The sequence below is a fragment of the Ambystoma mexicanum genome, chromosome 2q (genome assembly GCF_040938575.1).
Source record: "Ambystoma mexicanum isolate Mex_15411 chromosome 2q, UKY_AmexF1_1, whole genome shotgun sequence".
Taxonomy (NCBI): Eukaryota; Metazoa; Chordata; class Amphibia; order Caudata; family Ambystomatidae; genus Ambystoma; species Ambystoma mexicanum.
In genome coordinates, this window is record NC_090924.1 from 848,549,009 (window position 1) to 848,564,526 (window position 15,518).

General features: G+C 43.8%; 1 protein-coding gene across 2 annotated transcripts in view; it reads left to right on the forward strand.

Moving 5' to 3' along the window:
- ZNF438 (zinc finger protein 438) overlaps positions 1 to 15,518 on the forward strand; it is a 226,983-nt gene that overhangs the window by 155,371 nt on the left and 56,094 nt on the right. For both annotated transcript variants that reach the window (XM_069648078.1, XM_069648079.1), the window contains exon 3: positions 5,391 to 7,227. In XM_069648078.1, the coding sequence (XP_069504179.1) occupies positions 5,391 to 7,227 (1,837 nt within the window). The remainder of the gene's footprint in view (positions 1 to 5,390; positions 7,228 to 15,518) is intronic.

The following is a 15,518-nucleotide window of genomic DNA, read 5'->3' on the forward strand; positions in this document are numbered from 1 at the left end:
GTGCCAGAACCAGCAAGATCACATTTGCTAAAGAAAGCAAGCAAATTGCACAGAGCATCCTTAAAAACGTTCTGGACTCAGCAGACACCCAAGGAAGGGCCATTGCAGAGGTTACACTCCTTAAGAAACACTCATGGCTCTGTGACTCACGGTTTAAACTCGAAACTCAGGCAGCTTTATTCAATATGCCTATTGAGGATGCTGTCCTTTTTGGAAAAGCTGTTGATGAACAACTAGAGACAGCCAAAAAAACAGCACGAGACCATCAAAACACTTGGAAAAATTACAAACAAACCATACATCCAAAGAGGAACTTTTAACATGACTCACCTTTCGTACCCCAGGCTTCTGTAAGTCCAGTCAGCCAGGATCAGGCTTGTCATTTTACAGTCCACAGTCTCATTCAACCTCCTGTCAGTCCTGCCAGCAGAGGGGGTTTTGCAAAGGAAAAGGGCGAAGCAGGGTTGAAGCCTCCCTCCGATGCATCCTGGTCGGGGGCATCATCAAACCTTTTACCCAGCAATCGGAGGGAATATCTACAGATCGCTGGGTCCTCGCAACCTTGGGAAGATCACACTCCATAGAGTTTCTCCAATCACCATGCCACCATCCACCATGTGCGGGGAAAATGTCTCCAGAACATTTTCATATACTAATACAAATAATCAAAACACTTCTAGACAAGGGTTAACAGAGCTGCTGCCATCTCCATCTGAGGATCAAGGTATTTATTCAGTGTACCTCCTTGTTCCAAAGAAAGATCCAAAAATGCGGCCAGTGCTGGACCTGCGCCCTGCAAACACATGTCAAGCCTCAAAAATTCAGGATGACTACGTTATAGGATGTAAGCCCCCTACTAAAACAAAGGGATTACATGGCAACATTAGACATGAAAGATGCATACTTTCATATTTCAATGTTGCCAGTGTACTCCGATTCAAAGTGGGGGACGAGCACTACAAATTCAAAGAGCTACCATTCGGCATAGCCTAAGCCCCCAGGGTATTCACAAAGGACCTAGCAGTAGTAGCTGCCCACTTACGAACTGAGTCCATTGCAGTGTACCCTTACTTGGACGACTGGCAAATAACAAGAGACACACCTCAAAGGTGCCTACAAAATGCCCAATGAACAATCTAGTAAAACAATTCCTAGGGGGCTCTAATCAAGACAAACAACGGAATAGTCTTCCCCTCCAACAAGAGGGTCCAAAACATGATGTATCAAACACCCCATTATGTAGCCAGTCATCAAGTAACGGTGCAAAAAGCAACGCACCCTCTAGGAATGATGGCTTCCTGTATGTATCCAGTGCCCCACGCCTGATTGCACATGCATCCAATGGCAAGACTGGTTAGTGAAACAATGGTCCCAGGAAAGCGGGATGTGGAACGATCTAGTGGTGGTTTTGCAACATCTATTTATATCGCTACAATGGTGGTCCAAAGACAATCCATTAAAGGGAAAACCTTTCAACACACCAGCAATTGAAGCCACTCGCATAACAGACGTGTCCCTAACAGGGTGGGGAGCTCATTTTCTCCAACAAACTGTGCACGGGCTGTGGACACAGAAATTAACCAAGAAGCATATCAACCTTCTGGAACTACTAGCAGTCTTCAATGCACTTCAACCATTCATGACTCGGTACACAAGAAAGTCCTCATCTCACACATTCTCCAGGGCTGTCCAAACAAGCCCAAAAATTCTGGCTGTGGGCTCTAAAACACAGCAGGTTTCTCCTAGCACAACATGTTCCAGGAGAACTCCATTCACTAGCAGACATACTAAGCAGAAGTGTGGTTCTACCCTCAGAACACGAGTAGCAACTAAACACAGACATACTACACGTCTTTTCAAACTGGGGGTTCACAGAGATAGACCTATTCGCTACTCAGGAGAACGCACCATGCCTAGATTACGCGTCCATGTTTCCACAGGAAGGTTCCAAAGGGAACGCACCACTAATGAATTGGTCAGGGAGATTTGCCTACGCCTTTCCCCCAACACCTCTTTTCAACAAGATAGTCCACAATCTACATCGGGAACAAGTGACACTTCCTTGTAGCTCCAATGTGGGCACAACAAACCTCGTTCTCACACCTGTAGATGATGTTCCTGTGTCCTTCCATGATGTGTCCAGCCAACTTGTTAACACAGGATCAAGGGACGACACTCTGCCCCTGCCCTCAGACATTGATCTTAGCATCCTGGCTACTGAGGTCCTAGAATTTGGTCACCTGAATCTAGACCAAAGATGCATGGAAATCCTTAGAGGCACACAATCCTAACACACAGCATTGCTATTTTAACAAATGGAAGCGTTTTGTGTTATGGTGCAAACACGTTCACTCAATCAAATTGAATGCTCCCCATCAAATATAGTTCACTATATACTGTATCTATTAGACTCAGGCTTAGTCTTTAACTCACTGAAAGTACACCTAGCTGCTCTCTCAGCATGCACTACTTCACAGAGCAAAGTCTTGTGGTGGAAAGTGCCAGTAGTTAAGAGCCTTCTTGGCAGGTGTTAAGAAATTCTACACTCCAACTTCTAATCCTACTCCCGACTGGGACTTAAACATTGTACTTACAAGGCTATGAGTGACCCCTTCGAGCTTATGCACAAAGCCAGTCTTAAACATCTCACATGTAAGACAGCTTTTCTGATAGCTATTACATCTATCAGAAGGGTCAGTGAACTGCAATCTCTATCAGTACAAAACCTCTTTGTTGTATCCACAAGGACAAGATAGTTATATGCACTCACTTACAGTTTTCACCAACTTGTATATCTAAATATCATGTGAACCAGTCCATAGAGCTTCCTGTGTTCTTCCAACACCCCACAAACGCAGCTGAAAAGAGCCTTCATACACAGAATGTACGAAGAACTGTCATGCACTATCTACAAAATGATATGCGGGGAAGAGGAAAGGGGAGAAGTGCCCAGGGGGAGGGTAAGGGGGAAGGGTAGTTAACTCACAAGTACAGCCAGCGGGTGCCTCATAAGTGCAGAGAGAAGGGACTGTCGCAGATACAGACCCTGAAGCGCTAGGGAGCCCGGAGGCAGTGCGAAGGCAACTGGACATGAGCCCGAGTTAAGAGGGTGACCAGAGTAGTTGGGTGCATCAGCAGGGGTGAGGAAGGGAGAAAGCGCAAGCAAAAAGGAAGGTCTTGCGTTGCTTCCGGAACCGGAGGTGGTCCTGCTCAATTTTGAGAGGCAGGGAGGCTGTTCTAGAGGTAGGCCCCAGCCGAGGAGATGGATCTGCCCCCAACTCTCTGCTTGGAGAAGCATCTAACCCTCAGAGAGTTGGAGGTGGATGAGCAGAAAGCTCGAGAAGGAAGATGTTTTGGAAGAGAAAGTTGGAGGTATATTGGTCCCAGACCCCAGAAAGCCTTGTGGGTGATGCAGAGGGTCTTGAAGTTGATCCTTGTAGCCACGGCGGGCTAGTGGAGAGATTTCAGAGCTTTAGAAATGTGATCCCTGGGCTTGAGGCCAATGACCAGTCTCGTAGTCCTGTTCTGGATACATTGTAAAGGTCGAAGAGTAGAGGCAGGAGGATTTAGAAAGAGGCTGTTGCAATAGTCTGGCCTAGAGAGGACCAGAGCTCTGGAGACAGTGAGCTTCTCGGGGAAAGTGAAAAAAGGAAGAATACCTCTGAGGAGGTGCAGCTGATAGTTTGACTTCTTAGAGACGTCAGAGATGTGAGGAGAGAAGGAGAGGGTGGAGTCGAAGATGACACCAGGGTTCTTTGCCTCACAGGAAGGTGCGGAATGAGGGCCCAGAGTGGGCAGCCAGAGAGAGAGAGAGGAACGGAGGGAGCGGATGTCCCTATAAGGAGGATCTCTGTCTTAGTGGCATTAAGGCAGATATCATTGGCGGCACACCATTCCTGAATTGCGGCCAGACAGTCTTGTATGAGAGAAGGAGCAGAGGTGGCTGAGGGGAGCCTGAAAGAGTGCTGAGTGTCATCCGCATCACATAGAAAATTGGAGCAGAAAGTAGCAATGCAGTGGGCAAGAGGTGGCAGTTAGTGGGGAGCCAGGGAGAGAGGTTAGACCTCTGGGGAACACCACAAGTAGAGGGAGAGATAGAAGAGAGATTCTACACCTATCAGAAAAATAGACCATTTTTTGTATACATAGCCACAGGAAGAGAAAATTAGCAATTTCAAAATGGATTGTCAACTGCATCCAACTTTGATATTCTCTTGCTAAGAGAATGTTGCCATTGAAGCCTGGAGCACACTCGACTCGAGGCACAGGCGCAACTTTAGCTTTCATAACAAATGTGCCCTTTGATGCCATTTGCAAAGCTGCCACTTTGAGTTCAGTTCACGCTTTCACCCAACATTACTGTCTATACACACATTCCAAGTGTGATACACAGGTGGGTCAAACAGTTTTAAAACATCTGTTTGAACCGCTACCTTAAACAACCTACCTCCTTCTCCAAGTACTGCTCGCTAATCCATGCAAAGCATGTCATTCTAAGCTGATCCACAAGCCTCGGAAAGCATACGTTAACTTACGGTAATCATATTTCTGATGCTGGTATCGGCTTAGTCACATGTGCCCACCCTTCCTCCCCTCTTGGAGTTGAAAGTTCTTGAGAAAGCATATATCTTTTACACCTTATGATCTCTAACCTACACTCCACGCTACCACCTTACACTTCCTCACGTCTAATCTGAGGGACCTCAATGCGTGAGAGATCATGGGTACAGTCGACGTCACGCTAACTATAGTTACAAACGCGCCCTGTCGACGTCCATTTTCGAACTTCCAAAACCTCATTTGCAATATTCCGCAACTATCACTAGATGTTGACCTATGCAAAGCATGTGCATCTAAGCAGATACAATCGTCAGAAATATGATTACCGTAAGTAAATTATGCCAAATATGACCTAATGCTCCTTTTATATATGTTTCCAATCACATGGTTAACATAACCATAGGTATGTTATGAGCCAAAAGGTGCTCATAATAGCTTTTGCTATCACGTTAACCAGACTCATGTAATTTCGTACCCTGCGAATAACCGCTTTAATCCAGTGGGCTCTCTGGTGTTGCTATCCTTCAAAGGGTAGTGCTGAAACCCTGTGCCAATTCAGATTTGTGTCATCGGACGTTTTCCAATATTTATTTAATGGTTGTTTGTAGCACGCCCATTGGACCGACATGGCACCTTTTGTCATTATTGCTTTCAAATATTTCCAATCCTATGCTGTTGTTGTTGCCACAGTGAAACACTTTCATTATTAGAGTGTCATATTTGGTGAATGTTAATGGCATCTAAGTAATTCCCTTTGGTTTTCTTTGTGTCATCATTTAGTTTGTGGTGTTGGCTTTGTTTAAAATTTGACATTTCTGTTTTTCACACAGATGAACAGAGGCCCTTGGCTGTGAAAGTATATAATAGAAACAATTCAACAAATAAAAGTCACTTTAGAAATATTGCTCCGAAAATGGCACCTGCATCTATACCTTCAAGTTTGCTGACTTCCCACCCATCTTCTTTGCCTGATGTTCAGTGTAATCCCATTTCAATGATGAGCCCTAAACCTATTGTTATGCCCACACAAAATTACGCTCTAATGCAAGTAGCGGGTCAAGAGGGAACCTTTTCACTTGTACCTTTACCACAGGTTCCTCCGCCAATATCCGGACATCAGCCACGCATATCTATTCCAGACAATCTGAAATTGCCTATTCCACGGTACCAGTCTCTCAGAAAGAAGTTTTCTAAGAATGCACCTCGCTACGCTGTTGCTCGAGCATCATGCAAGACCAGCAAAAGAAAGGTATGTGCAGACGTTCAGCTAATGACTGTTACACCTGTTGACAATTCGGAATCATCATCAACCGAAGTTGCATCTGAAAAAGTTGTATTCATAGAGTCTGTCTCGACCGAAGTCACTGATACTCCATCACTTATTGAAGGTACTACTGCAATATCTATCACAGAACCTGGCAATGCAACAGACATTGCTACCCATAGTGGAACAGGGTTTTCAGAACCTCAGAACATCTCATGTGAACCAGTCATCGCAAAATGTTTGCAGCAAAATGCCCTTTCAGTAAATATTGAGAGTGAAGTTACAAAAGACTTGATTATTGGTTGTGAGAAAACGAGTAACGAAACTGATCCTGCAACTGATGTTAGCCACTTGTCATCAAATACTGGCAGTGCAGTACAGTTAATTGAATTCCCACTTACCAGGAAACTTCCTATTTTGTCATATTCTCGAATGAAAAGCACAGGGTATTCAAACTCTGAAGAAATCTCTGATGTCATTGATCCTCCGTTACCCGTGTCAAAATCGGAACCAAAGAAAGCTCTGTTATTCCTTGGTAACTCAAACCTTTCTTCACTAGATGTCATTGGAGGGCAGCCTTTCTCGGATGTCTGCAGACAAGCCAGCTCTGAGACAACATGCCCACCTACAAAATGCCGTTTGGAAAATCAGAGACACCAAAAAGTTGGGACGGGAAGAAGGAGAGGCAGGAAAAGAAAAACGGCTGATGGAATTTTGGTTTTGCAAAGCAAAAGAAAGATCTATAATTGTAATAGACTTGGAGATAATGGAGAGAAAATTAAAGTTGGGTGTCCGCAGTCTAAGCACAAAAACCCTGAAGCTTTTAAAAAGTATCGTAGCATTATGCCCAAACCTGTACTTCTTGTACAAGCTTTAACTTCAGTTAATTCACCTGCTGATTTGATGCAAACCCCAAATCGTGATTGTTCAGAACAAGGAATAATTTGGGACAGTACCTTGAGCTACAAGCAGACTGATAAGCTGTGCTCTGAAACCAGCATTATCAGCAAAGGTGTGCAGTCTGTATCAAAGCCTTGGCATAAATGCCATATCTGCAACCGTACCTTCCAATTCAAGCATCATCTTGAAGACCATATGAACACTCACATGAACAGGCGGCCTTACAGCTGTCGACTGTGTCGTAAGGCATACGTCCATTCAGGAAGTCTCAACACGCATATGAAGCTTCATCATAGTGAAAGTCGTCTAAAAAAGCTTATCCCATGTGAGTTTTGCAGCAAAGTATTTGGTCATGTGAGAGTATATTTTGGCCATCTCAAAGAAGTGCACAGAGTTATCATTGGAACTGAGGTTGCCACGACTCAACATGAGTTCAGCGAGACAGTGAAGAAAAGTAGGCTCACCGGTGTGAAAGTGGAAGAGCAGAGCTCATCTTTGGAGAGGTAAAAACATTGTTTTTCAGCTTTCAGAGAACATTACAATATTTTGGAAGCGTAAAATTTTGTTAAAATATGTCTTCTCCTTTTCAGTTTTGGCAAAAGCTTATGTTGTATGTGCTTCCTTTAAGGGACTCTTGGTTAATAACTTTGGCGCACTCAGCTTGACTAATTATATTATTATTATTGCCATTTATAGCACAACATTCAATATCCTGGTGGTCTTTTTGTTTAATATCCAAGAATGGAGGAGGTATCATTAGTGGATAGTTGAATTCTTTAACAAATTTCCTGAAGACCAGGTGGTACAGATGGAAGTAATGGGGTTTGCGAGCAGGATTAGAGGGGAAAACTGAGATTTGTTTTCTGAAGAGGATAGGTTTCTAGTGTTGATCTGGGATTTAAGGAAGCAGAATCTTGCTTGTTGGGTAATACACAGGAACTCACATGGACTGAGCAGGGTAGATTTGGTCATTTATCTTGAGGTGTAGTAGATGGGCTTCAGCCATTTGGCTGTTTAGCATGCAAGTAAGAAAGAAGACCAAGGTAGGTTCTGTTTTTATTTTTTATACCACAGAAATCTGGGCCTTAATCGTACATAGTGGTCCCCTTGTGGGAGGAACATTGGGATAGGCAGGATGATTTTGCAGGTTTGAAGTAGAACGAATCAGGAGCTTACCACAGTGTTTATTTGAGGAAATGGGGAGCGTTTCTAGTGTTCAAATGGATACACTCTTTTAGGAAGGTTTGGGGGAAAGGACAAGGGTCCATGCTAGATTGTGCCTGGAATGATATTGTATCATGCTTTAATGAAGGGTGCTGTAAGTGATATCATTGTTTTTACCTCTTCTTACCATCATCTGAGTTTCAAAAGCCCAAGACTAGCACTTGAGGCCAACACAACAGACAAAATGAGATAGGGGATCCAGGTAAACCTTAGAGAGGAGGCAAAGCGGAGAATCCCTGGGGTACACCAATCATTAGGGCTTTGATTTGATTGGAAAACCGAAGGGACGCACCATACATCAAAATTAAAACTCTTTAGTTTTAACTAAGGAAATTGTTTAACTGTAGCCCACCACTAGTTTGGTGGATACACTAACCGTTCCGTATTTGATATTGTTTTCACTCTAGCCCTCAATTGACATCCTTTTCCTAGCCACTGCACCTCAAAAACACCCCACCACCCCTTTAGGGCAAATGTCAGTGGCTGAATGAGACTGTGAAGAGGAGGACTCTGTGATCATTTGTGTTGAATGCTACCAGCAGGAAGTCTGGAAATATATTCTGATGTCACCCAAGACTCAGTTGAACACTGTCTCTGCAGTAGGCAGAAACAGGGCGAATTGCCATTAAAGCAGCCTGCCACTTCTTAAGCTACCCTACTTTTAATAGGTTTGGAGAGTCAAGGGATGCTAGAAACTGAGAGGTAATATCTCACATAGGTATATAGTTGAGGGAGTAAATAAGGATGTGAAGTAGATTCCTAAAGAGAGAGATACATTCTCGATCACTGATCTTCATTAATATCCATGAACATATGAGTAATGACGGGATCTCTGAACATTTATTTACAATATAATTGTCATTTTCAACATTTTCTTTTTTTAAAAACTTTAGTTATTCTTTTCATATAAACATTCACTACCCACTTCACAACAGTTTGACTTGTGCAAACTCAAATTTGCTTAAGCATCAAATAAATATTAGCATATTTTACAATCCACTTTGATCTAATAATTTAAGAGCACTAAATATGAATATGACAACCACATCTTTCAACATGTTCTATTTCATAAATATACAGATAGTAGACAAACAGCTGGGTTTCTTTTCACATAACGGTGCATGCCGGTGCGTTTTGTACACCCATAGCATTAGCTGTGTCTTTTAGAAACATTGAACTGGAAAGCAGGAACAATTTTTCACTTTTTAAGGCTGCCAGGCTTTACCAACATCCCTTCATGTAGTGTAGTGACAGTTCAAGCTCATGTAATGTTTTCCACTCTCTTGATTAAGCATCCTAGAGCACTCTCTTAAGCTTTTTAGTTTTTCCTGCCTAAAATAATTATCGAAAAGTTAAATTTCGGATTCACTTAATGATTCTCCTATGTGCTTTTGCACACAGATATGCCTTTTTGTGTTGGGGAATTGTTTTTCAAAGTTGCTCCCTTTTTAAGAAATGTCAGGAAAATCTACTTCCCTACCTGGTTAATTGGTTGATGAAAGCAAAGGATTTTCAGAGATTTGGACGTCATATAAACCTGAAAGAAAGATCACCAATTTTGGTGCAAAGAATTAAACAATTAGGAAGTACTAGGTGGAGTACTGGGCGTTGCCCATGTCCTGATAATGTGCCCTGGAGGATGTTGCTCTTGGTGGCAAGTCTTGCTTCAGTTTGGTCTGGTGTCTCATGTGCCCTGGAGGATGTTGCTCTTGTCCTCATGTCAGCAAGTCTCGCTTCTGTTTGTTCTGGCATCTCATTTGCCCGGAGACAGTTGCTCTTGTCCTCTGGCCGGCAAGTTGTGCTGCTGTCTGTTGTTGTTTTTCAGAAGCGCTTGATATTGATTTTCGCTTTGCATCAGATGGAGCTTTTCCAAGCGATGTTTGTTTTTTGTGCGGCATGTTTCAGTCACTCGATGGCTTCAGCACATTTGATAAAATGTATAAGAAAGATTGATTGATTGTGCTCTTTTCCTGTGAATTAACTTTGCCATTCCCCATATTTGGAGTGGCGTGATGAAAATAAAAGAATTTTATTCCCTTTTAAAAACACTTTAAGAAACACTTTCAAACTGTATACAGTAGTACATTTTTTTGAAGGAACAACCAACACATCGAACATTTTGCTTCAGAGACTTATCCAAATTTTGCCAACTTCTCATACATACTGTAGTGAATCGGGGTGAACATCACTAAATGACGGTGTCTCCAGAGTGAATTGTATGCATCCAAACATAGACTACAATCTTGCTCCAGACAAATGAGCTATCCATGCAAAATTTGGTAGCAGTGGGTTCAACAGTGTGGATTTGTATAGCCGGACAAACATACGCACATGATACGGACAAACATACGCACATAGATGCATACATTCCGCTTTATATATAAAGATTGTGGATGCAAGGAGTGCAAAGGTACCTTCTTTGGAGGAAAGTATTGCATCGATCAACCAACCAGAAGTGTCTCAATCTCCAAGTCATTCTGTACTCATCTGTGATCAAATGCGTTTCCCCTTCTAGGTTGAATGGTGTTCAGTGTTGTCCCAAATGCAAGACGTTGTGAAGTAAATGGGCGGAACCCTCTTTTTTGAAGGGGGCTTGACTCAAGAGGGTAGGAAGTACAGTAAGAGCAAGAGTGAGTCAAAGCTACCATAACCGAAGGCGTGACATAGGGTCACTAGTTTGCAGCGAAGCTAGGTAGCTACTAGCTCAAGAGAAAAAACAAGACCTATTTACAAACTGCGCCGTAGCGCTGAAGATATGCATTATTGAGTACATTATGGTCTGCATTTTTGTGAGTTAGTAGGCAGAGTGACAGAGGTATTCCATGTATTGCTTTAAATGACAATACATTAACATTGTCGACACACAATTGTGTGTTTCTGGTTCGTTATTCGGATGGCAGGTGGCAGTGGCTGTATAGAGTAAAACAGCGCTGCTGAGTAGTACTGAACGGTCTTCAGGACAGTTTGTGGTCGGGTTGATGTTAAAAGGAAAGTACGTCCACCTATGGATGACAGGGGACTCTGTTAGTAAAGTGAAGGTGGTGTCTGATTGTTAAAAGGATGCTGCAAAAGACTGGACCTACCATGTTCAGGTAAGTAGACGCCTAGGTTCAGGTCTTGATGATCCATTAATTGATTTTGACTGGGTGGCTATCTGCGAAAAGTCAGAAGCCTGGAACTAAGTAAAAAGGAAATGAATTGGGTAAGTGGGTGGTGGCCAGAGTACATAAGCAGTGGTCAAAGGTCTATCAGGTGGTTGACGAAGTGCAACCGTCGAGGTGGTTCAAACTGAGCCATAGGTGCAGAGGATGAGCTACACGTGATGATTATGCTGCTCAGATTGTGAAAGTGCTGGCCAAATTTATTGTTGCGTAACCATAAAAACATTTTGAAGGAGGCGGTGGGTAGTGGGGCCTCGAAAAGTCAGTCTCCTGGACATGAGGCCCGATCTGGGAGCGGTCTGAACCCATGGTATTGTAAATTGGTGGAGGAGCGACGAGCCAAAATGGCAGAACGCTCGTATTGCTTTTGCCATGGTAATTTAATTAAACCTGTGTCGGCGGGCAGTGCAAGTAAAAGCCCTCAATTGGAAGTAAGTGCTGCATTAACAAATGTGAGCACGGTGCCCTGCATGGAGTGCACCCATCAGCATACAAAGGGTCCCGCCAGGGACATGCGGCCGAAAAATTACCTGCTTGGTGAATTTCGAAGCTGTTCGGCGGCAGGAGCTCTTCCTCGAGGAGAAGAACGAGCTGCGTCACTTTAGACGTTGGTGCACGTGTGGATTACGTGCGCTTATTTAAGGACTCGAGTCGCGGGGAGTCTAACAGCGCATGTCAGGGAGGGTACTGTCTTGCCAAAATAGGTGGGCGGGGGCAGCGCAAGTGTTTGGCTCTGAGTGAGTTGTCGAGTCACAGGTTGGATAGTGCCGTGGAAACAAAAGACCACTGGCACTGAAGCAAAAAACAAACAAACCAAAACGTAACGTGCATACGGTTGTGCATTAAAAATGGTCACAAAAGTGAAAACCCTGACAGTTGCAATATTAACTCGAGCACTGTATAACGTATATTTGACATATGTGAATGTGGCACTCTGGCCTCTTGTTTAATGCCTGAGGGACTGTGAAATAGATGAAAAAAAATGTATTGTGCGCTTGAAATGTAAAATTAGTCATTATAAAATGTTTGCCACTTGGTTTTAAGCATTGGCTAATACTCATGCTGGTTATGTACCCCCAAACTCAAATACACATTTCTGAGTACAACTACTGGAGTCTTTAGGAGCCAACTGATGAAGGCAATGGTGGTAAAAGTTGATTTTGTAGGACATACCAGGGACTGAAAAAGTCTCCCTTGCAAGATTAAAAACAGCGTGAAGATTTCATTTTTTTAAAAATTAAGCCTCATCTGTTAATAATTATTGAAATGTTACTGTGGCACACCAAATAGTAAGCAAAGACTTCTTAAAAGAGATACCCCTGTGTCTACTCCAAATCATATCCACACTTTCCAGGCAGCGACACACTATATACAAGTAATATAACTGGGTACTGCTTGAGAAATTTGGTGGCTGTCCCCGAACTGGTTGTATCGGGAGAGTAGAGGAAACCTTATGCTTTGTGCAGACTTTCTTTAAAATGGGTGATGGGACTTAAATAGATCATTGGAGTGTTGCTCACCAGAAACTACATCTATATGTGGGGTACACCTACTTCAGAAACGCTTTGACTGCAACCAACTAGCCCCACGCACCGCCCCACTTCCGACAGAACGTGTACTCCTATGTTAGTGCATATCACTTTTCCTAACCTTCTGAAGGCAGGAACTTTCTGTTACTACCTCTATTACTGCAGAACATGAAGAGGTCTCTGTTTTAAAAAAGAAATCCTATCTCTTTAACCTTATGAGTATCTGCTACCTGAGAGGGGCCGGGGTGCAGGGGCTAAAATAATTGCCTTGTGGTCCCTGAGATTTTAAAGTCTGGACGGAACAGGATTTAATACTGCCCTGTCAGGATAGTCTATTTGTGGTCCACTCCGGCGAGTTTCATCCCATGCCACAGGGTTCAGGCATGTTGCTACCCACTGGTCTTTCACTAAACCATGTTACTACGTTGCGCCTTGCGATAAATATGCTTAGACGCTATGCTCATACTGCTGCTGCATTTTCATTAGGGAGCTGGCTGTGAAATGGTCATGGCTAATGTATAATGCTTGGCGGTATCCTTTTGTATATAGTTTTTGAACCTCTGTTGGTGTCAGCCACTTAATTCAAGCCTCCTAGCAGCCAAGATGCAGGTGGGTCTTTATTCTTGTACAGTAACGAGAAATATTTACTTAATTTGCCTCCCTGTCCCATCGCTTCATTGGCGACAAGGTGGCACCCCTGAATGCAGGCTGGGGAAAGCTAGTTGAACTCCATCGGCAGTGAAAATCCAAAAAGGAGGCTAGAGTGTGGCGGTGAAGCTGTGCTGAATGGAGGTGAGCTTACTCTTCAGATGACCCCCACGCCAGAGGGGAAAATGGCACGCACATCAGTAAAGGCATGTAAGCAGGGCTGCTTTGTGTGGATAGTCGAACGCACTAGCAGGCTGCGTAGCGAGACTCAAATTTCTGAGACAGTGCAAACACGCATAACCAGGTTTGTTACCTTGAAATGGGGACACCAATGCACACCACAGAGGGGAGCAGTGTGCAGCGAAGATATTTTACAGAATGCACACCCAACAGAAAGCACAAAAGAGTAAGGAAACAAAACAATCCAATTTATTTGAACAGCCCACAAATATAAAGAATGAAGCACTGGCTGAGGTGGCACCAATCTGTGTAAGTCTTGACTAGTCCAAAAGGGAGATTCTACAGATCGGGTACTGTTATACTGTAGTTATTGTGGTAACAAGGTGTTTCACCCCAAAGCAATTATCAGGGCAATCCTGGATCAGATGCCATAGTAAAAAGTGACATGTAGTAAGCATTTGAGCTGTGGGTGATGAGCAGTGAATGGTCCAGAAACTGCAGTTAAGACCAAACAAAGATAACCAGGCTACTTACAGTGAGGTGCTAACAGAGGAGAAATGTACTATGTAGTCAGGAAGGGGGGAGTAATATGAGAGTAAGTATAGTGTGGACCTTCCGAGTCAAGGAGGTGAAGTTTGAGCACAGATTTCAAAGGCTGACGGTGTAGGGGAGTTTCTATCATATGGAGGTAGGGAGTTCCACTGGAGGAGGGCAAGAAGGGGGATAGTGCGAAAGCAAGTGAACGCGCAGGTCAGGGGATCTAGGCCATTGATGGATTTAAAGATTAGTAGTAGAAATGTGAAGAGTGACATGTTTCTCATGGAAACCCAGCCACCATGAAGGCATGGTTTCAAGAAGGAAGGGGAGCAGGCAGGGCGATTTGAGGCTATGGGTCGCAAATTGTAGGACTTTGTTGAGGAGTGAGTTAAAATGAGCATGGGGGCTAAGAGGAGAATGACACAGTAGTCAGTGATTTAGAACGAGGGTTGGAATGAGGGTTTTGCCAGTTCTTTAAGGTGGGTAAAACTGGCTGGAATGGAAGTAGCCGTGATAAAGGGTGGCATTGGATGCGGGTAGGTAGATCAACTTGGTATTGGAGGAGTTGAGCACATGACAGCCATCCAGTAATGAATTGTAGAGGGACAGGCAGAAACTAAGTCTTGGGGGGATGCTGATTCTGAAGGAGGTTGGGTCAGAGATGGCCGAGTTCCATGAAATGCAGTGGGATTTATGGAAAAGTTGGACTTCATTCCGGGGGCGGGGGTGGTGTTCTGGATTCCATGTTCAGGGTTGTTTTGACAGTTACATCCTTGAATTAGGCAGGGAAGATCCCAAAGGAAAGAGAGAAGGCGAAGAGTGTGTAGAGGAAGGATCAGGGAAAGGGTTACAAGCTCATGGATTGTCCAGGTGTGTGTAGGATGGGTGCCAGTTAAGCGGAGGGGAGCTAGAGAGGAAGGAATGAAAGTGGCAGGTTGAAGGTTCTAGGAGCGGAGAATGAAGCCGGGGATGGAGGGAGAGGAGTGTTGTCGGTGTGTCACAGGTTTTATTGATCGGATAGGGAAGATCTTGTGCAAAGCCGTTACCTGATAGTAAAGAAGAGATTGCATGAGGGTGAAGAGGGGACAGTATGATATTTTTTCTAGATTGAAGGAACGCTTACAAGGTCGAGAACAGAGAGTGGTAATTTGTTTGTAGTAGGAAGATTTCGCAGGTGGGAAGTCTTGGAAAAGATTGGTGTTGCAGCCATTGTACAATGTGCAAATGAGGCATTGCATGTCCTTTCAGGGCCAGATTTGAGTGATCCAGGGTTGGGGTGAGGGGAGGAAGGAGTGATGGTACGAGAGGGATAGGGATGATTGAAGGGGAGAGGAGAGCGCACAGGAGACGTCTGGGAAGGCATGTTGAATAGAAGATGCCTTTGAGGAACAAAAGGGAGAACGGAGCAACTTATTTGGGCTAGGTTTGGACCCAGGGATTCAGGTTTACATTTTTGTTTGCATATTGGGACTGGAGGAGGCATAGTGTAAGTGAGGGAATAGGGACATGGAAGTG